Source organism: Salminus brasiliensis, chromosome 3 (genome assembly GCF_030463535.1).
Source record: "Salminus brasiliensis chromosome 3, fSalBra1.hap2, whole genome shotgun sequence".
NCBI lineage: Eukaryota > Metazoa > Chordata > Actinopteri > Characiformes > Bryconidae > Salminus > Salminus brasiliensis.
The window spans coordinates 38,766,741-38,794,509 of record NC_132880.1 but is presented as its reverse complement, the minus strand read 5'-3'; the positions used below and the strand labels follow the sequence as shown (position 1 = coordinate 38,794,509).

At 40.7% G+C, this 27,769-nt stretch overlaps 1 protein-coding gene across 1 annotated transcript in view; it reads left to right on the top strand.

The window, feature by feature from the left end:
* Positions 1-27,769, top strand: part of gabbr2 (gamma-aminobutyric acid (GABA) B receptor, 2) — a 255,610-nt gene that overhangs the window by 143,438 nt on the left and 84,403 nt on the right. The window contains exons 4-7 of the mRNA XM_072676076.1: positions 10,311-10,412; positions 19,898-19,963; positions 20,236-20,424; positions 22,220-22,462. Coding sequence (XP_072532177.1) covers positions 10,311-10,412; positions 19,898-19,963; positions 20,236-20,424; positions 22,220-22,462 — 600 coding nt within the window. The remainder of the gene's footprint in view (positions 1-10,310; positions 10,413-19,897; positions 19,964-20,235; positions 20,425-22,219; positions 22,463-27,769) is intronic.

Sequence of the window (27,769 nt, the reverse complement as noted above, 5' to 3'; positions counted from 1 at the left end):
GGCCAATGAAACCTGCATGTAGGCCCACATTTCAGTTCTTCAGGCACATACAGTTGCAGTTGAAACTATTCACCCCCCCCCCCAATACAAATTAGATTTATTAACAACATTTGCAACCTTTCACCTGTTTGCAATAAACCAATCAAACAAGAGCAATTTCAGTATCTCAACACAACTAATAGAGCATGTGCTTTCTCCAAATATAACACAAAATACCACTTTTAATAACGACTGCATTCTCAGAATGATTTAACTTCTTCCTGACAAGCGTCTTTAGTATTTAGTAGAGCACTCTGTTATGACCTGCTGCAAACGTGATGCATAGCCAGACACAAGCTTCTGGCAGTGTTCCTGAGGAACCTTAGTCCATTCCTCATGGCCAATGACCTCCAGTTTACTAATATGCTTGGGTTTGAGTGCTACAGCCGCCTTCTTCACATTCCACTATACATTATCTATGGGGCTCCAGTCAGGCCAGCCAGAATCTTCCAGGACTTCTTCTGAACCAAGCTGTTTTGAGAAAGCACTTTGTTAGTTGTGTTGAGATGCTGTATTTAAATTGCTCTTGATTGTTTTGTTGTTTTTTTTTGCAAAAAGCTAAAATATTGCAAACTTTGCTGGGGGGATAAATCATTTCTCCACAAAATATGCAAAACTAAACAGTCATCAAATAATTCATAATACATGTTACATTAGGACTAATAAGTGAATAATAATAATCCTAGAGTTTAGTGTGGTAGAGAAAGGAACTTGCTATTATAAAGCTAATAATAATAATACTATATTTGGATGCTGTTATGTTGGATCTGTTTTTTTGTGATACAGTGACCCCACATCAACACACCTCATATGCACGTCATTGCACATAGAGAAACATGCACGGACACATATATATACACACACTCCCATGCATGCAAGCATACACTCTTAACTGACCCTGCTGAAATGAACAGGTTGTGGGGAGAGGGGTATGCTTTTTACCATACAGTTCACCACATGCTTCCTCTACTATATGTTCTCATTCACACTAAGGTGCTCCATTAGTGACCTATATGATACACTCCAGTTCTTTCAGTAATGGCTCTCTATTTTGGTGTGTGTGAATATGTGTGGGTGAGTGCGTGGAAGTTTCTGCTTGTTTGATCACTGATTAAACATTCCAGCAACACAAGCACAACAGCCCGGCTTACCAAAGCTAATTGCATTCCCTGAGGAGATGACCGAAGCAAAAGTCATCCATCTCTTCCTGCTTTGATGGGAGCTTATGGGCTGCCATCATATTTGTGTGTGTGTGTGTGTGTGTGTGTGTGTGTGTGTGTGTTTGTGTGTGTATGCATGGTCTTTTGTGTGTGTTGTGCACCTCTGTGACAGTTGCAGTGGGGAATGCTCATTAAAAACCAGCTCTAAAAATAGAAGTTTATTGCTCTAACATGCCCTTCACTTCAGCGATGCATAAAGCATGTTGAACAGAACCCCCCCACCCCTCCACCCCCCAAAAAAATACACACACATACACACCCCTGCTGTTTGTGTGTGTTTAAGCCAGCCCGAGTCTGATAGCTTACTCTGTAGATTAGAAGGCATGTTTACTGCTCTGGGAGGATGGGGAATCCCACTGCTGTCAAACAGACCAGTACACATTAGGGCAGCACTTTAAACCTTTTTGTGTAGCTAATCAGGATCTTCCCTGTGTGTCGTCATTGCTGAGATTTGACCCTGAAGGTCCTACAGGGTCAGATTTTGTAATAGCCATAGTATATGAGTGGACATAATAATCATCACATTGATGTATTTATTACTGTACTTTCAGTTACGCAATAAAATTATTATATAACTCCTAACATGAAAATCATATATGGACAAAGGTATTTGGACACCTGCTCATTCATTCATTATTTATTTCTTAATCAAGGGTATTAACTGGTGGTAGAACTGGTAATGTTACTTTAATAAACGGCGGTAAAATAATTGCCTTCATAGATTGTATTGGGAAGTTTATTTTTTAAATGGGTTACAGATTACTAAATGTCGTGTAAATCTGTAAGCAGTGGGTGAAATATGTCATATGTATAAATGGATCTAAATAAATGTTTCACACGGTTTGTTTGTGCAGTCTAGTCACAGCTCGAGGAAACACTGTATAATATTCAACCACTATATATTGTACATGCAAATGTTCCGGATTGAAACACTTTTCTGCAGCATTTTATAAAGGTAGAATAATGACTAGATGGTGGAAATTCTGAAACAAATGTTTTCTGTGCTTATTGTGCCTTACAGTGCCTTGTATGAAGCTCATTTCAGAACTACTGTCAGATAATGTATAAAGCACCAGAAAAGATATTCTTCACTCTTTCATATGGTAGCTTTGTTTGAGGAAGCTAGAATAAGTAATTCTAGAAATGTCTGATTTCTGTCATCACTGTTTTAAACAATTCTGACTCACTAAGTTAGATAGAGCATTTTACATCAAACCTCTCTGACTTTGAACACTTCTTAACCATTAATTACTATGTAGACATTTTGAAATATTGGTGCTATTCCTCTTTAGCCTAGCATTAAACAAAGAGCATCACCATAGGATGATGTCCAATTTCAAGTCGGCAAAAACAATCATTGGGGATATTTTGCTAATAATCAATACGCCCGACATTCAGCCGGGCCCAGTACACGTTCATTCTTACTTAGCCTGAACAGGCCTGTCTTGCAGCCGTCCATGTAAACCTCAGTGTGCTTGTCCTGTGGGAGAAGTGCAACACAGAATCAAACGCAAATAAAGGTCACACAGTTGTCTTTCTCTCTCAACCCAGGCAAACAATGAGTCCAGTAGCTGTTGGGCCTCTTGTCTTGTTTGATTACCTTGGCGTAGTGCTCTTATCTGTGGAGACAGGAAACCGTAATGTCTTGTCCAGATCTGAGTGGTTATGGTTTCTGAAGAGCAAAAGCGAGTTCTATTGATCTAGCTTGTCTGCACAGTTGTTTACATTGTTTCCTCTGCCTCTAAGTGGTGGGCTGTGGGGTTTTAGTACCTTGGTGTGTGTATGTGTGTATGTGTATGTATGTGTGTGTGTACTGATGCATGTGTGTGCCCTGACACGAGGTGGATCTTCTGCAAGACTGGCAGAGGATGTGAACACAATGAAATTGAGGCTAGAATTGATACTGAGCAAATCTTAGCCATTTTGCCATTGCTGGAAGTCTTAATGGAGGATTTAGGCACGCTCCCCCATGTACCAGTTGCAAGCATGCTATTACAATCATGAACTAGTCACTGGAATTTGTTTCAAGGTCACAGAGATGAATATTAGATGGAACGTGAGGAGGTGTCACAGCAAAAAATGACAACCTCTCTGGTGGCACAATTGCTGTTATCTGTCGAAACACACATAAGAAAGAAGGTTCAGAGGCCACGGGATGAATCTTGTCATTCAGTGATCTCCCTGCACTGTGAATCACTGAAAGCAAGCTATTGTAAAGAAGGGTTCTCAAAGTAATGATAATAAATCTTATTCAGGCATTGCTTCTCTTTCTTTTGAGGCAGAAAAGCTTCTGAAAAAATGAAATATAAAGTGCACAGAAATATAGACTCTTATGTTCCAAGTTAGAAAGCAGTGAAAATGTAATAACTTCTGAAAAGAAACACCATGAAATCTTTTCCCTAGCTTGATTTTATTTAGAACAATGCCTTAAGAAGATATTTCTCTTACAAATGAAGAAAGTAATTATTACCCAAAAGTAGTATGGATTGTTATTCAGATGAGAAGATATGAAGGCTCACACAGCAGTAAATGAACTTGCCCTTTTATTTATTGATCGAGGTGACATAGCCAGGTGGAGGGCTATTTAGCTAGCAGCAAAGTGATATGCTGATAAATGATAAATAATTCATGGAAATGTATCTTAGTGTAAATGTAGATGGCCCACAATGTGAAAATCAGCATGGTATACTGTATGTGTATACTCCAAGTTATGAAAGGTACAGTCTATGTATTGTAGCTTTCAAGCAAAAAAGTATATTCTCTTTTCGACTATGAACATTTTAACCCTGGCCAGTGACCGCCAGCAGGCCAAAAACTGTTACACACTTCTATTACCGAAGAATAGCCCCACCAGTTTGTACAAAAGTCCCCGTAGTTACTGATTAATACACCTTAGAGTGTAATAAGCCTTGTTATTATCATATGTATCTGGGAATTTTGGTACAAACAGTTTGTTTGGGTATATATGGTATTTCCAGTGAGGAACCTGCAGAGGATTCTAAGCCTTTAGATGTTGCCTTATGATTTCTGGTAGTTAGAATCAACATATTTGTACATTTTAGGTCATTTCCAGTCAACAGAATCATATTGGTTGTTGTATTAACTCTATAAAACTGCTAAAGAGTCCTTGGGCAAGACTCCTAACACTCCATTGGCCCACCTCTGTAATATAAGTAACCATGTAAGTCGCTCTGGATAAGAGCGTCAGCTAAATGCCATAAATGTAAATTTAAATGTAAATGTAAAGACAATGAAAGTGTATATTAGGATATTACAGCCAAGAGAGATCATGTGCACCAGCATTATCTTAGTGCTAACCTACTACTGGAAACTCCATTGGGGCGTTATTAACAATTAGCAATTGTTTGGTCTGAACTAAAGACCTAATTTTAGTTAGACACTGGAATATAAAACAAACGTTTATAAATTAAGCAAAATAAGGGGGTGGGGGGGGGGGTAATGCAGACTATAGGCAGTGGTGGATAATTTGAGTCCAGAAAGCAAAAATCCCTCCAAAAAAGATTTTGTTCCAACTGCTTGGATTAGAGACTTCTCTAATTTGCTCAAACCAGCAGCAGAGCTGTCCATGCAGAACCTGAACTACCCTCCTCTAACAATGGGCACTTTAACATAACTTTAAAAGTTAAAAATTCTTTTTGTATGGTCCTTTCTCCCCAAGTGTGTGTGATTTCTGCAGGTGAACGTTGCAGGGATTTCAGTGTTTGTGCAGCAGAGCTGACATTTGTCCGAGGCGTGCCGCGATAGTGACCACTGTCCTCTGTCTGCCCTCATAGCCCCGTCAGGCTGAGAGAGCAGATTCTGCCTGGCACACACACACCTTCTGATGTCTCAACATTCTCTGTGTGTGAGTCTCAAGGGACAGAGCTCAGATCAGCTGGAGGCGAGGCAGGCCGGGCTATGGGGGGTAAAGAGCTAGAGGACACTCAATGATGGAGTGTTGTGCATTTTTAAAAGGGTGGGGAAAACTACAGGGAAAAAAACAATGCACCACCACAGCGTGACCTGCCATTTATCATGTAGCTGAGCCATCAGTGAGATAATAGCTGCTGAGAGATAATCAGGTTTGTTTGGTTTTCTGGTAAACAGGGGCTTCTTCTTAAGGATTGGTGGGAGGTATCTAGTTATATTTACATATTAAATGTTATTAACGCAGCATTTTGCAGCATTTGTTCCTTAAAAATCAGCTTCAGAATCATTGTGATACTCTGCAGACTTGCTGGCAGGGAAACCTTTACAAGTAACACTGCGTAACCCAAGTCATGTTTGTGTAAAATCCTGTAATATTAGTCTACCACCTCAGTCCACATGCTTCTTTCAGCTTCAGTGAGGGTTCCCTATCTCTTAGCCTCATCATGTGTAAAGCGTGTCCTTCTTGTGAGGTGTCTTTAAGCTTGAATTACACTTCCTGGAGGCCAGGAGCATATGTGGAAATACCAATTATCGCATAATGCTGCATTAGGCCAAATGGTACCAGGTTTGTATTTTCCTGGGTGTTTTGAAATCTGCATTATAGGCACTGCACACCAGTACAATGGAATTCAACCCATCTGTGGCAGTGAACTAAGGTTGCAGTGGTATCCTGGTTTAAGGTATACCATGGTATGAAAATTAATTATTATAGTACGTTGGACATCTGCTTAATACCTGTGTTTAAAAACAATGTCTTACTATGTCCCTATAATTTCTTACTGGTTTTGAAAACCACTCAATTGATTAATGGGGAAAATAATCAGCAGAATACTCTCTAAAATAAATAATTATTAGCTACATACACAAATGTTCAAAAATGTTTGACATAATGTGCTGCTTTCTTATTTACTTGTTTATTTGTTTATTTTATTATTAAAAAGAGATGTTTCATGTTTAGTAAAGCATTTGTTCAGTCAGACGACGGTCTGCTTTCATTCTTTTAAGTGTAATTTTATCTGATAATAATCCTAATAATAATAATGATTATAAGACAAAGAAGAAGAAGAAGAAGAATTGTGAAATACAGAATAATGTAATATGATAAAACTGTGATAATTTCTAAAATGGTTATCATACCATTAAAATCTCATACTGTTGCAACCCTACAGTGAACACACTCGTGAATTGGGGGACACCTTAACATCCAAGGTGCAGTTGGAGATTAGGTGTCTTGGCCTAGGTGTCACCCCTACTTCCTGCCAGTCCAGGGGACTGAAATGGGGACCTTCTGGTCCCAAGCTCACTTCTATTTCCATATAATGGAAAATGACATTTTCCTTGCTGTCTAACTCTTTTACTTACTTAGCAAAGATTTAAAACTCATCAGTCACTCAGCAGTCTGTACAATATACATACATCAAAATGCAAAAACAGCCTTTTTTAATTTATTGTTTGTGATGTTAGAAAAACATATACATTTACATATATACTCTTATTCAGCCTAGAGCAGTTTTGCCCCGCCTACTCACACTGAAGATTATGACTGCACACGCTCAATTGCAACTTCGCCTTGTGATATCCTTGTTATTTCAGATAAGTGCACACTAAGCCGCAGTGCATCAAAAAGTTCAGCAGATTTCAGCTTTATGCAAATGAATGTACTTTATTTTTCTTGTGAGGTTTGATGTAACATTAATAAATCCAGCATTCGGATTGTCTGCTTCCAGAGATATTTAGTTCCTGCTCATTTTCAAGACAGATAAACCTCAGAAATGCCCACCTGACACCAGCAGAGAGAGCAGAGGAGCAAATTGAGAGTGCAATTGTACATGTAGCGTAAGGAGTGTTTCCACCTGAACGGCGATGTAAATAAGCCACAATTTAGGACACCCAGTCAGAAGAGAGGTCAATTGCATACACTGATAATCCGTAACAATAAAATCACTGAAAGGTGAAATGAGTAACATTGATTGTCTCTAGGTGGGATATCCTAATACACTCGGTCTTGAAGGTGATGGAAGCAGGGTAAGTGGGCAAGAAAGGACAACCTGTGAACTTGCGACAGGGTCATGGGCACCCAGATCTCATGATGCAGAACTTGGAAGCCCCATCCCACAACGTATAGGACTTAAAGACTTTGCTGTCTTGGTGCCAGACACCAAAGAATGCCTTCAGAGGGGACCTCCACAATATTAGGCAGACGTATATAACTTAAAGCAACATATTGTAGCAGTTCACCATCAAATCACAGCTTCGAAATTATTATGCTCTACTGAATTGTACTAACATCTATATCATTCCCGTTCTGAGCTTGGAACGCTGGTAACTGCACTATGTAAGTCTGGTGAAGCAGGCAGGACAGTGTTCGCGAGAACTGTGTAACAGTGCCTAACCATTGCCATGTAAAATGCTGTAATTTTACTCTACTGTGTCAGTAAATATGCTTCTTTCACTTTTAATTATGGTTCTGGCTTGGCTCTCAGCTTGACCAGAAATGCATATGTGAAATGTGTCCTTTTTGAGGGGTGGCTCAAAGCCCAAATTACACTTCCAGGTTTTAAAGGGAGGACCAGGACCAAGAAATGCCAATTCTCACATAATGCAATTTTTATTTTATCAACATTTAAAAATATTAAGGGCTAAAAATGTATGTAAAAGATATTAGCTTTTTGGGGCATTTTTGGAGCTCCTACTTTTATACAGAAATCATTATGTCATTATTTTATTTAAAAAGTACCTTTATTTGACTTCACCCACCTCGGCCCTAAAGTACTTGACATGACACGAACAGCGTAAAGGCAGTGCAGTGTAATTGGGTACTAATGCTTGGTCCAGCGTGTTACAATGTGTTTGCTCGTCTAATTGAGTGTAAGAGATGAATAGTTGTAGCTGATAGTAAATTAGCCCATGGCAAAAGCTGACACTCGGCTCTCTGCTCCACTTCCCTTTTCCTGAGTCACTCTGCTTCCTGTTTACTCTATTTAGGCCGGGTTCACCTGACAGGTCACTGCATAAATGCACTATGTATTTCATCACATCACACTCATCTTCTGCCAGCTTTAGACCAGCATTCAAATCCCATAATCCTTTGGAGCTCCTTTACGGCTTCACGTTCACCTGACAGATGCTCCTCGCACTTCCTTGCTTGGAGCTAACCACTACAGAGCCCCAGGGTCCAGGCTGCAGTAGCACATACACAAGGGCTATTGTTTATCTATGCTGTTACACAAGCCCCCCCCCCCCCCCCCCCCACACACACACACACACACATACACACGCTGGCACCCACGCGCTCACCTAGACAGGGATTATCTGGATCTCCATTAAGCTGCAAATGTGTTCGCCACATTAGTAATCAAAACAATGTGGAGCAGCTCGCCTCGTCTGGCAGGAAGTTCACACTGCGGTGGGAAAGAGGCCACGTTATTCATTCTCCACTTTTACTGTAAGAGTCACATGGGTGCAGATTCCAGGATCTGTCCCAGTCCTAAGGTGAGCTGAGTGAGGAATGTCTGGTGGAAAGTATCTGACAGCATTATTATTTCCAGCTGAGGATGAGTTTCCGCTCACTGTAGTTACTATGACTGAGGTCTTCAATGGGAATGGGTGGGCCTAAACGGCTGTAGACCGCTTAAGTGGATGTATGCACATGCTCCGTAATTCAGAACAGGCTGTTTTTGTATAGATAAACTATATGTCCAACTATTTGTGAACATCCCTTCTAAATAATGTATTCAGCTACTTTAAGTTCTCATGAAACAGATGTGTAATTTCACACACAGCGCTTGTCTAGCTTGTCCATGTTGAGAGGTATTGCCAATAGAATAGGACTCTCTGGAGCAGATAAACATGAACCAGTTAGCACCATGCCTACTGCCAGGAATGGTCTAGAAGGCTATAAAGCCCCCAGAATTGAGCTGTGGAGCAGTGAAACTGTGTTCTCTGGAATGATGGTGCCCCATCATCCCAGAGGGGATGAGATTCCCTGACCTCACTTACGCTCTTGTCGCTGAATGCAATCAAATAATGCAATCCAAATAAATAAATAATAAATAAATTATTATATGCTTTTAATTATATATATATATATATATATATATATATATATATAGGGGCAATAATCTAGTAACTACTAAGCAACACATTATAAACCTATTTGTATATCAACCATCCAATTGTCGTCTGCTTATAATAACAAATCTAGAAGTGATTAAAAGGTTAGAATTTGCACCTTCAATGTATTTTGTCTGCTTCTTTTAATAAGACACGAGTAAAAAGCAATTAATATTGATTTACACTATTCTTTTGTTATTGCCAGCAGTAAATGTGTCTACAAACTGTTTAATCTGACACAGTTTAAGCCCTTAACATTGGGCTCGAACTATGTGTACTTGTGACTGGCTCGTCCCTAGCTTACCTAGTGTGACCCCCTTGTGAAAGAGTGGTGATCACTGAGGCATGTATCCCTCTGACAGTGCACAAGTCGATCTAATGTGATTGCTGCCTCCAATTCCCAAGGCCTTTTTCCCAGAGCGTGGGAAAGGGGACTTTCCATCTCTCAAGTTAGCATGCTTTTACTTCAACTTCTCTATCTAATAAGCTGAAAGCCCCATGAAGGCACTAAAAGTTATGGCTGGAATCCAGTGCAGGAGAAAGAGAGCAAAGCCTGATGATCAATCCTGATTCAATCTCCCACTGTGTCTGATGTCCAGAGTGAACTTGCCTGTTAGGGCAATATTTGTGATCCATTTGTCTTGTAGATGTCTGTTGTTGAGGGCTTCTCCTTGGGGTATTAATGCTTCCTCTCTGATGGCTGTTTAACCCCACATTTTTTCACAAGCCTTCGTGGTCAAGTATTAATGTTGAAAGGAGGCATTGGGAGGCTGTTTTGTGTAAATCTCAGTGGGAGAGCAGGGGACCACTGGAGAACAGGCTCCACAGGCCTGCTGCCTTCGGGCTGCTGCACATGTGAACAATGAGTCTTTGGAGTCAGATCCACCAGAGATTGGAGTGAATTGAGGCATACATCAGACTGATTGTTCTTGGCAGCCTCACCATCTACCAAAATCTCTCATATTCTAACATTCTCACTCTCTGTCTTTCTCTCTCTCCTTTTAACAGGTGCGCAATGATTTGACCAGTGAGCTCGAGAAGGCCGACATCCAGATAGCAGACACTGAGAGTTTCTCCAACGACCCCTGTGTTAATGTGAAGAAGCTAAAGGTAAGACAGGCTGATGCTATTTAAAACTGAAGTAGAAGCACCAACAAGCCTCAGTGTCAGTCACATCACATCACTGGCGTATGTACAAATTACAATAGCATATGTACAAAATATAATAAGCAGAGGCAGACCTGGGTCGACTAAGCTGCCTCTGTTGGGCCCTTGAGCGAGGAGGCCGTTATCCCTCTCTGCACCAGTATTGAGCATAGAGAGGTAGATCATCTTTATTTGGGAGCAGCGGTGGTAAATGTGTAAAGTATGACATGTGAATGTCCCAAGCGAAATTTACAGTACAAATTAGGGATTTCACCATAACGCTTTGACCAGTGTATGACCCCTGATCCAATCCGATATACCTTAATGCTGACTATCGGCCAATACTGATCCAATCGTTGTGTCCTGGAAATAATACAGCCCCGCAACTTGGTAAGACATGCTGTTGATTAACACTAGTAAAATCACTGTATTTTTCATATAATGATGTTTATATAATGATAATTCTGAACTCATTTATTATAAGTTTTTTTAAACTTTATTGTGTTTAATATCTTATCACCTAGTCTGACTGACTTGATCATTCTGTTCCCAGTTCCTTTAAAACGCTGCAGTTAGATTGTGCTCACCATCCACTGTGTGTGTTTCAATGGTGTGTATGTGTGTGTTCACTGCGCAGAAGGGTTAAAGGCAGAAGACAAATTCCTTCTGTGTCACAAATTGTTTATATGGTTGTCTTGTCTCTCAGTCTAATAACTGTTCACTTACTGTGTATAGTGTGGTTTAATTATTGAACCAGGGTCACACTGAGATTAAAAATCTCTTTTGCAGGTGAGCTCTGGCCAAAACAGATGAGCTGTTATTTGCTTTTCTAATGTGTGTGCATTATTCAGCAAAAACAGCAGAAAATAGACGAGCATTTTACAAAACAGTGGTTTAAATCATCCTTTTCTGATGATAATAAAAAAATGCTTTACAACAAGGCTCTGATTACAACAAAGCTCAATTAGGCACTGCCATTTAACCCACCCATTTGTATCCCCCTAGCACTAGCAATGCACCCAACACTAAGAGGGTAAAAGACTTAACACATGTCCTCCAATACATGCAAAGCCAGCCACTGCCTCTTTTCAAACTATCGCTGATGCAGCAATCCTGGGCAGCCGAGTGGCACAAAATCAGGATATCCTGAGTACAAATATCAAAAACAGTCAAATGTAACAGAAGTTCTGTTCAGAGCTGGTTAGTAAGAGCTGCTGCACATGGGGAAAAAAACCTTTCTGAATGACACATTGATTTGGTTTTGACTGTTTGGAAGCATTTTCCATTTTCTGAAATATGTTGTGACCACAGTGTGATGGATCTGCAGTTAACATAGATGACATATTGACTTAGATGTTTAATATGATCCCTGTCACATCAATATCATGTTTTTCTATTTTATCGTATCATTTAAATATACGTACCAGCTGTTCTCTACCATATATAAACATTTTATGATGAATACATGAATAGAAATTACATTGCAGTTTGAGAAAGTCTTTGATTTTTCCTGTTGCCCTACCATTTTGGAGATGCATATATATATATATATGTATATATATACATTTTGTCTTATTCATGTTGTATAAGGATATTTACTGTAGAACTCCTATTACATATCTTCCAAACATCACATAGACTGTCTTAAAAAAAAGTGTTAAATACACTTTTAATATATTAGGTATCCCTTTCATCAAGTTGCTGGAAATAAAAAACACAGCAGTTAACATTCATAAAATATAACACACTCTATTATTAAATGTGTTTGTTACTGTAGTTGTATTCCCCAGTGTGTGCTTAACCTTTTCCAGTGGATCTCATGCTAGTTGACTTTTTGTAGCTTCTCTGTACCTCTTCTGTAACTTGGACAGAAAGTGACTGAATCTGTTTGCTCTGGGTACAGTTTGTACTGTAAGGCTTTAAAGTCTTTATCTTCGTGACTGCCCTGAGCAATTGGTTGAACTGTCTATGAACTATTTCTGACAGCCAGTGAGATGTGCTTCTTTTTGCCTTAGTTTGCTGCAAAAGAAATTGGAATAGCATTTATAAGGGTCATATCATTCAGTCAGTAGACATATGCTGTCCATGGTGCTGAAATACTCTGCTTCAGTTCTATGTATCTGTCCATCCATACATCTATACTTTTGCCCTCCCCCCTTGCCTATCACTCACACTTTTTCTTAAGTAAAACAAACTTTAGCCTCTTTCAGACATGGAGGGTAACCAGAACTTTTCCTGACTTTACCCAGAAGAGCTGTATGTGTGAACGTAAAGTCAGGATCAGTTGTACCAAACATTTCACAAACCTTTATCATGCCAGCCCCCCAGTACAAAGTCCAGATAATGTTCAAGTGAGCCCATGTGTGAACTGAGCGGGTAATTATTTCAGAGAATTCACAGTAGGTGTTTAGATAACACCATTATCAATGAGTCAAAAGCCTCGTTCATCATCTTTGATGTGCTATGCACAAAACACTGCCACTTCTCCAGCATATTTTTGGCATCCCGCCCTTTGCTTAAACCACGCAGAACATTTCCTATTTTGAGAACTTGTCTGACACGGTACAACCTTCAGCTGCACACTACATGTGTGAAAAGTCCTGATTCTCCAGTCATTTTCCAGAGTTCATATCTGAAAACGCCTTCTGTGAGCAAAATGTATTTTTGGGTACATTTAGCAACATCCCATAAAATAAAACTGTAAGGTGAGAAGGAGAGGAGTGAAAACACCTCACCCTCTACTGACAGGTAAATCTGGAACACTAAAGTACAGACTCTTAACACAAGCAGAACACATTCATCTGAAAGCTTGTTCCCACCATATAGTGAAGAATCACTCACCTTTAAACAGCATCAAAGTTATCACTGAATCTGTCAAAAAAGCTTGTTTTCTGAATATATTCTTTGAAATTTTATCACAATCCTGATGTTCAATTCAATTCAGTTCACCTTTATTGTGATAATACTAATCCAGGCTTGTACAGTACAATGAAACACTGTTAGGCTATGTCTTCCGCACAGAATAGGGAGGACACGATTGAGAAATGCGAGACAGGTTGTGAAGACAGTATGAAGAAAGTACAAAGACAATAAATACAAAAAATACAAAAATATACAGATATGTGCATGTGCAAATGTGTGCATGAAGGCTGTGAGACTAAGGAGGTTGTTGTGGTGCAACAGATAACACCACTACCTGCCGCTGGGCTACCACACCATGTGGGAGACTGGGGTTCGATTCCCAGTCTGGGTGACTATGCTGCGCTACACCAATAAGAGTCCCTGGGCAAGACTCCTAACACTACATTGGCCCACATATGTAATACGAGTAACCCTGTTAGTCGCACTGGATAAGAGCATCTGCTAAATGCCGATAATGTAATGTAAGGTCCAAATTAAGTTACTGTACTAATAGTAAATGGAGTAAATATGTAGACCAGCAATGTGCTGTGCGTGTTAATAAAGAGTAAAACTAAGAGTTTAGGAGTGAATTCTGAGGTGGATCAGGTCTGGATATGTAAACAGAGTGTATGTACAGTTCAGGAATAAGCAGCAACCAGTGTTTGGAGAACAGTGAAAGAACAGTACACAGCTTATGTCCAGAGAGGGGGTTCAGTTAAATGCATATATATTTGAAAACAAATAATTACATTTGGTTTAAAACTAGTTGTTTTGTACCTGGTGGCTCCATGCCAGAGGTCTGTGCCCACCCACGTCTGCAGAAAATCAGCATTACATGCCACCTGCAAGTTAAATAGTTTGGCCCGTTCCTGTCTGCTCAGTCCTGAAGAATCTTACTGACATTCAGTATTTTACACAGTCAGTTCAGTAATAAACAATCTTCTGTCTAAATAACTCAGCCATCAGGACTATTTCATTTTACCATGATATAACTTTACCATTGGCTATTTATTCTTAATAAACACGTTTATTTTCGGCAAGCTGGACACAGCTGTGACCTTATGAACGCTCTTCCACCATCTAGCCAGTGCCCGTGGGCCAGAAACACACGCCTATGCTTTATACGCTACACTAATACATGCACTTCTAATAGCGGGGCACTATTTGCAGTAGTATTGTGTGGTTTGGGACACGGCCTGTAAGACTGCAAACTACTTAAATTGCAGGATTTTTTCAGATGTATGTGGTGTCTCCTGCTCCTGCCAGCTCCGGCCTGGTTCAGCATCAGGCGTAGACCTCCTGGCGAGACCCCAAGCAGCTCCTACAAACATTCATGCCTGTCTGAGCTTTTGACGCTTACATGTATTTATTTAATCACAAACTTTGGTTGTGACGTTCCCACAACCTGTCTTATTTATTTTGTCCTTCAGACACTGCTTAGCAGTCTTTGGTAACCAACTTGTCATTTATTTGGTTTGTGTGAATATGAAGCTAATTAGTAGTCTATCTATCTTTCTTTCTTTTCCACCTACAGAAGAGGCAGAAGTTGAATGACCACCTCTCCTGCAGTTGTTACTGCTCTTTTTTTCTGCAATCTTCTTTTTCTTGCTTCTCCAGCTAATGTCCTCACCATTTTTGCAGAGTCATGTTGCACAGCATATTTTACTCTCTGAGGTCATTATAACTTCAATTACTGAATTGACATAGTACCTTTGTGAATAAAATTCCCCAAATAGGGGAGAACTGGAGCAGAAATTTTTCTCTAAATTCAGCAGGCCCTGATGTTTCACTCTTTGACATCCTCTCCCAGTCATGCATCATTCATTCATTTGCCATCATGCTTGTATATTGTATAGGCATCTGAATGTCAGTCACTGGATCCTCTGAATTCTAAGGTCGTTAATGAAAAATGAATTAGGGCCACTTTTGGTACATATAACCACACAAACAAGTGTGTTTCAGATGGAATATGGTAACACTATAGTTTGGCCCCTTGTAGATACTTAACAAAACTCTTAACAGAGTATCAGTGACATACAGTATCAACAAGATATCAGTGAAATAGCAGTAGGGAACCATATTAACACATCTAGAAAGTACACTATATGGACAAAACTGACTTGTAGCAACGGAGGCATAGAGCAGTACCACCTGGTCTATGGTGGTCCAGTGGACTAAGATGCTGCCAGTATAATCAGAGGATCACTGGTTTGAATCCCGGGTCATGCTGCTTGCAGCCATCAGCAGCCAGAGTCCAAGAGAGCAAGAGAGCACAGAACGAATCATCCTCCTCTTTACATCACTTATAGTCTGAGGCTGGCTTCACTTGTGTCAGAGTGTAGGGAGCATTGCTAGGCCTTCCAGATAGGGTAGAAAAATGAGTATGATTAGAAATAAACTAAAAAACAAACAAACAAACATAATCCTTGCCCTCTATCGAAAACCGTTATCCTAACCCTCACCTTGGCCTATATCCTGACCCAAATCCTAACTAAAACCTTACCCTAACCCTGGCCCTAATCTCAACCCTAACCTTGCCCCTAATCCTTACCGAAATATTTTACAAGAGATTTGGCATGACCATGCCATTGTTTGAAATTACATTTATTTGCAATGGGCAAAATCTGTTCTTAAAATGCATGTGTATAGATCACATGATCTTTAGTGTGCAACAGGCAAAAATTCATGCATTCATGCATCAACGTTAACTAGCGCAAACATAGCACATACAGACACGCTAGCAGAAATTAGTCTTATAATAGACATGGCTTTTCTTTGTTTGCATCAGGCCATACTCAAAACCACTGGGATCACATTCTGATGGTGCTGGCCTATTTCTGCAGGATTTTACACACTGCACGGCTGGCACATAGTATGCTGAATAGTAACATTTTAATGACATCAACAAGTACAACATTAAACCACCCTAAAAGCACCAAGGATTCTTAAAGGCCTGAAAGTCATTGGGAAATACAGAGCCAAAAGTGAGCTATTAACTACAGACCTATAAGAGACCCAGCTAAACTTTTCACAAGTGTGTTCTAATGAGCAGCTTCAATTAGCCTCAGTATAAAGTCTGGACTGCAGCTCTTTCCCTGCCAGCACACACAGCTAGCACAATACAGTAAATTCAGCATAGAACTGTGCATGGTGTGTGGCCTAACAGTCTTGCTTAGCTTCCTCCTAGAACCACAGAGAGTGCCTTCAAAAGGGCCTCGCTTTCCACAATACCTCCACAGCACCACATTGGAGCCAGAGAGCATGCTGGGAGAAAAGAATCACAAAAAAAAAATGCTGGGAGAAAAAATCCTTACCGAAATATCCTGACTTAAATCCTAACTAAAACCTTACCCTAACCCTGGCCCTAATCTCAACCCTAACCTTTCCCCTAATCCTTACCTTACCTCAAAACCTTATCCTAACTCCATGGCAATAATCCTGACCCTCACCTTAACCAAAACCCAATCCAGGTTACAGAACTAGGAGATCTGTATCAGCTTGTTGATGCTGTTGAAATGGTATGTGTTTTTTTGTTTTGTTTTTTTTGTTTTTGTTGTTTGTTTTGTTACATGTTCATGTTTGAAGTTATAATCTACAGATATAAATACAGATGTAAACTTAATAAAACATAAAATAAAATAATAAATTCAGCAAATTCTAAATAAGCTTTATTTACACAGTTGATTAAAAGTCTTGGGCATCTACTGAACCCTGACCTACTGAGCTACTCAATATAAAGCTTGGATGATGGGCTTTCAAACACAAAACGAATCATCCTTAACTTTCCACCGTGCTACTTTTAGCATGAGCTACTCCAATTAATCAAAAAGGCACCACACATGCCACTGTGAGCTAGAGTAATGTATTTGTGTGGGAAAATCTCACAACAATGGAATCAGTGGAAGCAAAAAGGTATTAACAGTTTGGTGCACCAGCATGGATTCAGCTTTTATGGGGCTGGATTGGAAGGAGAGAGTCAGTGCCAGAACTCCAGGATAGCTGGAAGCATTCACACAGCTGGAGCAATTCAGGTTAAGTGCCTGCACCGGAGGGGCAGGCACAGGGGTTTCCAGTGACTGGAGTTTGGGAGGCCAGCAGAAGGCCCTGAATGAGGGAAGCAGGAGTATTCCACACAAAAGCTCCAATCTCCCAGCATGCTCTCTGGCTCCAATGTGGCGCTGTGGAGGTATTGTGGTAAGCGAGGCCCTTTTGAAGGCACTCTCCGTGGTTCTAGGAGGAAGCTAAGCAAGACTGTTAGGCCACACACCATGCACAGTTCTATGCTGAATTTACTGTATTGTGCTAGCTGTGTGTGCTGGCAGGGAAAGAGCTGCAGTCCAGACTTTATACTGAGGCTAATTGAAGCTGCTCATTAGAACACATTTGTGAAAAGTTTAGCTGGGTCTCTTATAGTTCTGAAGGTTTAGACAAAAGCTGGTCTAAAGTTAATAGCTCACTTTTGGCTCTTTATTTCCCAATGAATTTCAGGCCTTTAAGAATCCTTGGTGCTTTTAGGGTGGTTTAATGTTGTACTTGTTGATGTCATTAAAATGTTACTATTCGGCATATTATGTGCCAGCCATGCAGTGTGTAAAATCCTGTCGATATAGGCCAGCATCTTCAGGTAATGTCCAGATCAACCATCCGAATGTGATTCCAGTGGTTTTGGCCTGATGCAAACAAAGAAAAGCCATGTCTATTATAAGACTAATTTCTGCTAGCGTGTCTGTATGTGCTATGTTTGCGCTAGTTAACGCTGATGCATGAATGCATGAATTTTTGCCTGTTGCACACTAAAGATCATGTGATCTATACACATGCATTTTAAGAACAGATTCTGTCCATTGCAAAAAACCAAATGGGATAGCTCACCAAGCCGTAACTACTGCTAAGACCAAAAAACCTGATGGGATCATTTTCCATTGGACATGTAAAGAATGTTACCCCTTCTGTTTTCAAAAAGAATATGATTTAATTAAACATGATTTTATATATATTAAAAAAAACAGATTTTCCAAGAAAGCATTAGGCCTTCTCTGATGGCTAGGAAGGCCCGGTGGGATCTCTTCTGCATGGCTGCATAAATACATAAAACCCACTTCATGTTTTATCACCTGTTTTATCTGTTATGATGTTTAATAGAAGTTCATGTTCTTGTTAGTACAACACAGTGCATTAATTTATACTGTCATGACAAACAGCTTTTCCTGAAATCTACATAAATAAACACATACATCAGCCAGGACCAACCCCTCCCCTCCCTTGGTACTTTATGACAGATCTAAGAAAGGATACTTTAAAAAAACACAGGTTTGTTTACTTTGAAGTAGCACTGTGGCACGTCCGTGCAGTTTTAGTGGGCCAACACACCATCTGTGGCTGCAGATATCCTGAACCTGAAAGTACTGTAGCTTATGCTTCTTTGCAATCTGCTGGTGTATGAGTGTATGGAGGAGCGTTTGAAGAGTGTCTGCAGTGCTGGAGTGAACCTAGCTGCTGCTGATAGATTGATCTTCTGTGGTGCGGAACCAGACGAGGTGGAAACACAATGCTGGAGAGTGAGCTGAATTATTTACCGACTCAATCATGCAGCATGAGGTCGGGTGCTGATGGAGAGCTCTCCTCTGGCCCTTTTGGATATCAAACAATTCTCAGTACTGACATTAATGTCTGTCTTGTAACAGATGGAGTACCTCCGCATAATATAGCCCTGCCCGGCCGAGCTAAACACCCTTCTTCAAGCTTTAGAACGTTTGCACACCCCAGCTCCTTTACTAGCTCTGACAGAGGCTAGACTGCACTGTGCTCTGCCTGTTCTCTCTGGAAATGGGAATGCGACTACTTTGATGGGCAGAGATGTGAGGAATTTTGTTTACATATGAACAGAATTTTACTGAATAAAAATAAAGAGTCTGGGGAATTGATCACAGTGTTGTGGGTTTGATACCTGGGTCCACAAAGCTGGCACTCTTAGTGCCAAGAGGACCCAAGAAATTTCTGGACAGGTAAGCATGTGTGCTGTTCTGCATTATACCTGTATTCTACAGAGCAATTTAGTGGACCCAGGACCCTGATCTTAACCCTAACCCAAAAACAACCCAATCCCAAGCAAGGCTCCAGAGTTCCATAGCATGGCTGACCCTGGCTTTCTAAGTTGGGATATGAGAGTATGCAAGCATAACTTATAATTTACTAGTTCAGACCATGCCTTCAGCATATATTAATCATTGGGCAGGAGACTGAAAAGGGGGGAGAGAACTTCCTCTAGAGGTAGACCAGGGAGATGTGATGGTGGAGTGTTGTGAAGACTTGCCATGGACACATAGACCAGGTAGAGCTGGAATTTATAGGAGGTTAGACGGTGAGAAGGGGTTTCTGGCATGTTCCTCTTCCTAAAATTCCACTTGTTATATCAGATTTGCTTATTTCTCTTGTCTACAGTGGACCATCCAGCTCTTTCAGGCGTATTTTTGTTTAAGTTTGATTGGCATAATTTCAGAGCACACAACACTGAAGCGACTCTTTCTTTTTTTTTACTGTGTCTGTAGGATAATGACGTAAGGATAATCATTGGCCAGTTTGATGAGAACCTCGCCTCTAAAGTCTTCTGTTGTGTGAGTATTTTCTTCTGAAGCTTCTTGTGCCTTGTAGCTTCAGGAATCTCTGGAGAGTGCCTATGTTTTATTAGTATTATTGACACCCCTTATATATAGCATGCACTGGACCTTGAACCAGTATTTAAAAGCTTCTTCTTGAGCAAGCACTTGTTTTAGCATTAGGAAGATTAGAGAGTCAATACATCTGGTTCTGAAGCTCAGCTAGAGGATGAAGCAAATGTTCATTGAATCCCTGCTACAAATCCCTTCTGTACCTCTGTGCTGTCTAGGCCTATAACCTGAACATGTATGGCAGCAAGTATCAGTGGATCATCCCGGGATGGTACCAAGGCAACTGGTGGGAGCAGGCTAACTCCACCAACTGCACCACCAAGAAGCTGCTGACAGCCATGGAGGGATACATAAGTGTGGACTTTGAGCCTCTCAGTGCCAAGAGGATCCAAGGAATCTCTGGACGGGTGAGCATGTGTGCTGTTCTGTATTATATCTGTATTCCACGGAGGGAGGGAATACAAACGGATTCTCTTACAAGATACAAAGGCCTGCTAAAGTACCTTTAAACTAGTTTGTGTAGCAATCAAGTGTTATCAGTTCATGTTTAATGACAATGCCTGTCAAAAGTGAATCCAGCACAGGTCTAGCGACCATTAAACACTGTCTTTCCAGCTCCAGTGTCCAATTTCCAACAGTTTTCCCTATGCTAACGTTATTCCTACACATATTACTTCCCCCCAGAAATAAGTAATTCTGCTGTCTCATAAAAAGGCAGAGTTACCCTTAAGATGAAGTAACTGACAGCCTTGCCTGAAATAGACCGTCTTTCAGACTTTTTAAAATAGTTTCATAATGTAATGTAAATCATTTCATGATAAAATACATTAACTGTTCTTTTACTGCTAAAACATCACAATTACTGGACATAGTGGGTATCCTGGGGCTGCGCTATAAACTCGTCTTAGACTGCCTTCATTGTTCTGGGAGAAGGTGGTGGGTTTACCAAATGAGTAGGCGAGTCTGACTCTAGCTCAGGTCTACAGTCTCTACTGCACAGAGTTTGGTTGCATTTATATTTTATATTTAATTTATGAACATGGCAGACAGTTTTTGGTTATATTTCTATAGAACGGAAGGCAATGGAACCACAGCCACTACGTGTGACCAATTACTTAACTTTTAGCTTCTGTAAGAACTTACTCTCTGAACCACATACAAATGTATACTAATCGGAAAGTACAAGAAATGACAACCCAAGGTCCTTTCAGTGCTTCCGTTTTGAAGGAATAGTCAGTGAACATCTTTTAATGGCATGCCACTATCTCTGACATTTTACAAACCTAAAAACTGGTTCAGAAAGGACTGCCTCAAAAGAAAATTGTTCTGCATAAATTTAAAAAATACCACCTTGTTTGAGTGGTTCAGCATCTAGGACTTGAACCACAAATGAATAGAAAGGTGAGATTTAGGGAAGGTTGGGGCAGTCTTTTCTTTATCTTTAGCCATTTCATATTAACATGCTGAATAGATCTAAATAAATGCTAATGCTTTACAGCAGTGGATTTTTTTACAAGCTTATTATAACTATATAACATATATTTTACAATATATCTTTACAATGACATCTTTGCATGCCTAATGTAAGGTGGTCCGTGTGCATTGTATGATCTCCAACTTTGGTTCCAATACTTCAGATATATCAAACTTTCTTCAATGCTCTTGATAGAACTTTGGGATTCTTCAGTATGAAATGTAATTTCTCAAAAAAAAAGAAAAAAAATTGAATTAAAATTGCTAGAATCTCTACTATACTATCTCTACTATATTTGGAAATCCAGCTATGATGAGTGTCTTAACTTTTTCTTACTGAAATGAACTTTTTTGCAAAAGCCTTTATCCTTAAGAATCTGTTCCTTTAAGAACATTTTCTTGTTCCTCAAAGCACATTTAGAGGTTCCTCCAAAGTTCTTTAAGGATATTGTCCTTTTAACACTGTTAACATTCTACTATAATTTGGAGAATTGCTGTAAAGATTTGATTTAATTCAGCGACAAGAACATTAATGAGATCAGGATGTTGGATAATCACCACCCCACCTCATCCACAACTCTCATCCATCATTCCAGAAAACACAGTTCCACTGCTCCACAGCTCAGTGCTGGAGGGCTTCATACCCCTTTTCTTGTTCCTCAAAGCACCTTCAGGGGTTCCTCAAAAGTTCTTTTTGCCAAAGTTTTGTTGCTTCTTTCCAATGTTCAGACACCCCAGGAGTACGAGCTTGAGTACACCAGGGAGCGTGAACAGAAAGGAGTAGAGGCCAGCAAATTCCACGGCTTTGCCTATGATGGCATCTGGGTGATCGCTAAGACACTGAGCCGCGTCATGGAGCTGCTCCAGCAGAAGCAGCGGCACAACACCTACCACAACCAGACGGTGGACGACCGGGAGGTGGGCAAAATGGTGCTGGACGTGATGAACGAGACCAACTTCTTTGGAGTGACGGTGAGAGTCTCTTGTTTCTCTGTCAGGCTTTTTCCATGGCAGTGCGAAATGTAGGTTGTCAGCTGGGTCCCTAATGAACTGTGATGCTCCTCAGGAAGCCTCATCTAAATTCATGAAAGCAGGAAAAAGTGCTTAGGGAAAACAACAGTGATCTCCAATGAGACTTGAAGAACATGTCTTCTGCAGAGAAATGCTTCAGATTCTATACATTACAGTACACCCATCCTTTTGAAGCTGTTTTTTCCCCTTTATATATACCCCAGGGGACATGCAGCTGACTGGAGAGTCACGGTTTCCAGTTCTTGGCATTCCTTCCAGCTACTCGCACTAAAAAGCCCTCACTTTTACTAGCAGCTAGCGAGATCTATGTGTGCAGTTCTGCAGCGAGATGTCAAGCGACATTTCCTCAGGCGCAAATATTATAAAGGCCATTCGATGATTGGCGAGTGAGAGCTGAGGCAGTGTCAACATGGATAGGCGAGATATTAGCAGTGTAGACAGGGCTGAGGAGGAGAAGGGGAGGGGTGAGATCACTACCTGGAATGGCAGGCCAGGAGCACAAACATACAATCTAATAGAATAAACAGAAAGAGTGTGTGAGAGAGCGACAGAGGCGGCCAGTAGAGGGATGAGAGCTCAGACGAGAGCAAGAGAACACTGGACGCATTTGGTATGCAGGGCGCGTCCTGCCTGCAGACATGCCTTGTATGTGTGTATGTGTCTGTGAGAGACTGGAAGAATGGGATGCTGCTGGAGACGGCGGCTCAAGATAAGAAAAAAAAAGGAGCCATCAAAGCTCAACGCAGCAAATGTAAAAGCTGTGGAGGGAACAATGAGTGATGCACAAGAGCTAATGTAGCGACAATTGAGATCATTTGCATACAAGAGAAGATGTGTCATCTCTAGGGAGGGATTATGGGTACAAATCGCCCTATAGCTGACCCTTTTTAGTTTTTAGCCAGAGGTGATATCTCATCGGTTCCCTCCCTGCTTCCCTCGTGGACTGTATCTTAGATGCTCTGCCTGCCAGCGCTGCTCACCACGGGCCCCACGCGATCACAGCCACCCCTCCTATCACGCCACTGCCGGCCTAATGGAGGGGAAATCACAGCAGCAAAACAAACAGCTCTCACGGCACGAAAAGAGCAGTAACAGCAGCCGAAAGGCAAAATAAGAGTTTAAAGACAACTGTGTGGGGTGCTTATGCCAGAATGGTTGCCTAGCCTGTTTTTTTTAATACCCCTATAAGGTATAACCTTGCTGATCAGTTCACAGAATTAGCATTGGATTCTTGCTATGCCATTTCCTGTTATAATTGCCATAATTGCACACGTGGAGTCTATTCTTAGTTCTTTAATGATGCATCAGTCTCGATACACTGTAACAGCACCTTGGGTGATTAAGAAAATAAACACAACAACACTGCTCCCCAAATACTTTACAAATTGATTTTGGTATAGCAGTGGCGTTTAGCCAGAGTGGGTGTGATGTTGTTAGCATTTCTCCCTGATATGTGGTGCTGCTGTAAAAACAGTCGAGTGTTTTCACCGTCCAATATTTCTTTGTGATGAGCTCCCATGAGTTTATCAGTCACTACCTTTGTTAGCTATTTAGCATCATAAGTTGCAGCTTACCACTAGTATGTACACTATATGGACAAAGGTTAGGGGTATTACCCTGATTGTCTGCTGTCCAGGGAAGTCTTTTTACTATAATTTGGAGAACTGCTGTAAAGATTTGATTTAATTTAGTGACAAGAACATTAATGAGATCAGGATCTATTGGATGATCACCACCCCACCTCATCCCCAACTCCCCAACGCATCCTAAAAGTATTGGATGGAGCACCATTTATCATTCCAGAAAACACAGTGTCACTGCTCCACAGCTCAGTGCTGGAGGGCTTTATACCCCTTTTAGTCCACACCTGGCATTAGGCATGGTATCAGTAGGTTCATGTTTATCTGCTGCATGTTTACTGCCCCTTGCCTAAACATTTCCTGTGGTGAGAACACATCAGACACCGCAATTCTCTGGCTGTGCGCTACATGTACGAAAGGGCAACTCTGGATAATGTACGATAATGTTCTCCTACATTTTCCAGGTTTCATATGTGGTAAATATTTATCTATTTATTGTGTAGGTAAGTCTTTCACTCAAACTATTCTAATTATAGAGATTTATAGCGTTTAAAGACCTGAAACATTGCTAATTCTATATCCAGATTAATCTAATTTATGTATAATAATTATCTCCATTTTGGAAAAGCACTTCTGATGTCAACTCTTGATGTAGCATGTTGTGAAGTGTTTTTGCTTACAGTACAAGTAGCTGCCAATGCAAGCCACTTGCATTGACAGACAGAGATTGGAGTGGAGTAATGGGGTATTGAGAAGTGTCTCATAGAGTTACTGACAGGAGGTCAGAACAGATTTTCAAGCTGGTTTACTCAGGCACCTTATACACAGACTGATGGGCTGATGCATTTGTATTTTTCATAAGCTTCTACATATTTTACAGTTCATTTAAAGTGAGACAATTGACTAATGCACCATTAAAATCATGTTATTATATCATAGGTTTTCCTACAAAGGTCATTTTCATCTTCCAGGTTCCCTTCGCTGCTACTGATGAATTCCCCCCCCACACACCCCCGGATATGCTTAAACATACCCTGCACATGTGCAAGCTCTGCCTCCTCGCCTCTATTGCTCTCTTTCTCTCTGTCAGACTCTGAAACCGCCAAGCTGGTGTATTGATCGAGTGGCAGCACGCTTCAGGAAGTAAAACATTAGCTTAGCAAAGCCTCTAGGGAGACCGGATCACTCTGAATGAGAGGTGGAGGGGTGCACCACTGCTGAGCTTTTGACTGGAGAAGAGCCAGACAGTTTTTACTGCTCTGAGGCTGAGCCTCAATCTCATTCATTTACTATTCTTTTAATAGTAGCAGTGCTATATTTCTGAATGACAAAAGCAATGGCCAGTCCTTAAGAATACTGTTCACTCTGTTTAAAAAAAGGTGCCATTAAGTGCTCTTTGGGCTCTTTGTGCTCTTCATGCCCTTTGTACTCGATACCACAGAAGAACTACTTTTGGCTTCCTTAAGCACTATGTTTGAGTAGAGATCTGAGAGTTTGAGAACAACCTTTACATAATCTTTCTTTACATTATGTAGAGATTCTTTAAACTTTAGAACAATCTTCATACATATCATAAATCCTCCTACACTATAAGTCCAAATGTTTGTGGACACTGCGCAGCAGATGAACATGAACCTACTGGCATCATTTTTAATGCCCGGCATGGGCTAAAGTGGTATAAAGCCTCCCATCATCATCGGTTGTTGCCATCAGAGGCACCTTTGAAGATGATCAGAGACAAGCTACGCAAATCAGATCCATGCATTGCTGACGGCAGCAATTGACCAGTTGATCGGTGATCTAATGAAGCATTGTGGTCTGGTCAGTCAAACAACCTTTGTGTTCCATTGCACCTATAGTCATATGTTAGCCATGACTGTCAGTTGTGCAGTGTAGCCATGTAGAATGTTTTAGGAGTATGTACTCCTGGCAGACAGACTGATGACCAGAGGCAGTAAGCTTTTCGTGCCATGCAAGAATAGGATGTATTCAGACCGGAAAAGCGTGTGATGAAAGTGGTGTATGAGCTTAAACGTACTGTTTATGCAGCACATGCATTTCACACCCTTATACATATGCATTTGTTGGATACCACAATACATGGAAACGGGTAGAAATATTGACAGTGTGACTGATTACATATGCCGGTCAATTTGCTAAAGTGTTGGGGGCTGTTTTGCATAAATTTCCTCTGCCTCTTAAACTAAGGTGTAAATCAGCGGTGGTGTCTAAAAGGGATGTTGTAGAGAGACGTCCATTAACAGTGGCGGCACACATAGTGGCAAGACAGCAGACAGCTCTTAAAAACATGCTGAATGAATATTTTACTGAATATGCTCATACGCCACTTTATGGTTCCATAAAGAACAATGGTTTTGCTTTGAACTGGTAAAGAACTTTTACTTTAGGTGAGGGTTCCTTAAAACCTTTAAGGTTCTTCACACTCACACGTCTCTATTACAGCCATGGTTCTTCATGGAACCAAAAGTGGTTCTTCAATGATGTTGCTCAAAGACCCTTTTAAAGCACCTTTACTTTTGAGCGTGTTGTACTGTTTCATATGTTATAACACAGGGGAGTATGGTAGGGACTCATGACACTGACCTTCTGCAGTTAGTAGGCAGTCCTATGCAGAGCTTATGTGATTAAATCTGAATTGAATGTGAATTTCAAGTGCATTGCGAGTCCATGACCCAAGGCCTGTTTTGAGTGTGGGGAGTGTTGAAAGACCACACTCACAGATGCATCATCAGTGAACGCAAAGTGTTTCAGCACCTCCGGCCTTACAGCACACCTGAGAGAGAGGGAGAGTAGAGCCGATTAGACTTTCACACTTGCCCAGGGTTTACATACCCCCTACCATTACCCTGCACTCCACACACACACACAAACACACTCATCATCAGGCCTGCCTGGCTTTCAGAGCTGATGCCTGTTGGCCAGCAGACAGTACAGTTCATCTGCTGACAGCAGGAATGGAGGTCTGTGTCTCTTTCACAATCAGTAATGACCTGCATCTACAGACAGCTGAGGGCAAACATATTTGGCAGAAGTGGGTAGAGTATCCCAAACCCGTACTCAAGCGAAAATACTGATACATTGGTAAAATAAAAGTAGAAACTCGTTGTACCTTACTTATAGAGTTCCTTATGGAGCTGCAGTGGAACAAGATTCAGCATCTAAAACTGCAGGTGTTTCTTAGATGATATATTACATTAATACTATCTATCATTATCTATTAAATAGTTTGATTGCAATCTTGTTCTACAAAAATATATAAACTGAATTAAACTGATATAAAAATGAAACACAAAAACCTCTGAGGAGTAAAATGTAGATTGGGTGATTATAAAGAAACCAGGAAGTGTAAACTCAATTAAAATGAATATTCCACTGTTATAAGTGCCCCCCTCCCACTTACTCCCAAAACCACTCCCCCTAAACACACGAATACTCAAAGTCTGACTAGTCATGATAGGAAGTGTTGAAGAGATGATGGAAACAGCAGGGGGATTTGGTGGTCTTGTAAACCCATGCTTTAAAGGTGTGGAAGTTGAAGAGTCTTTTTCATAACTACAAGTAAGAGCTTCTGCCAAACTACATCCAGTATAAATTGCCAGTATTGACTATCATAAGATAAATACCATCAAACAACACTTGCTCCATA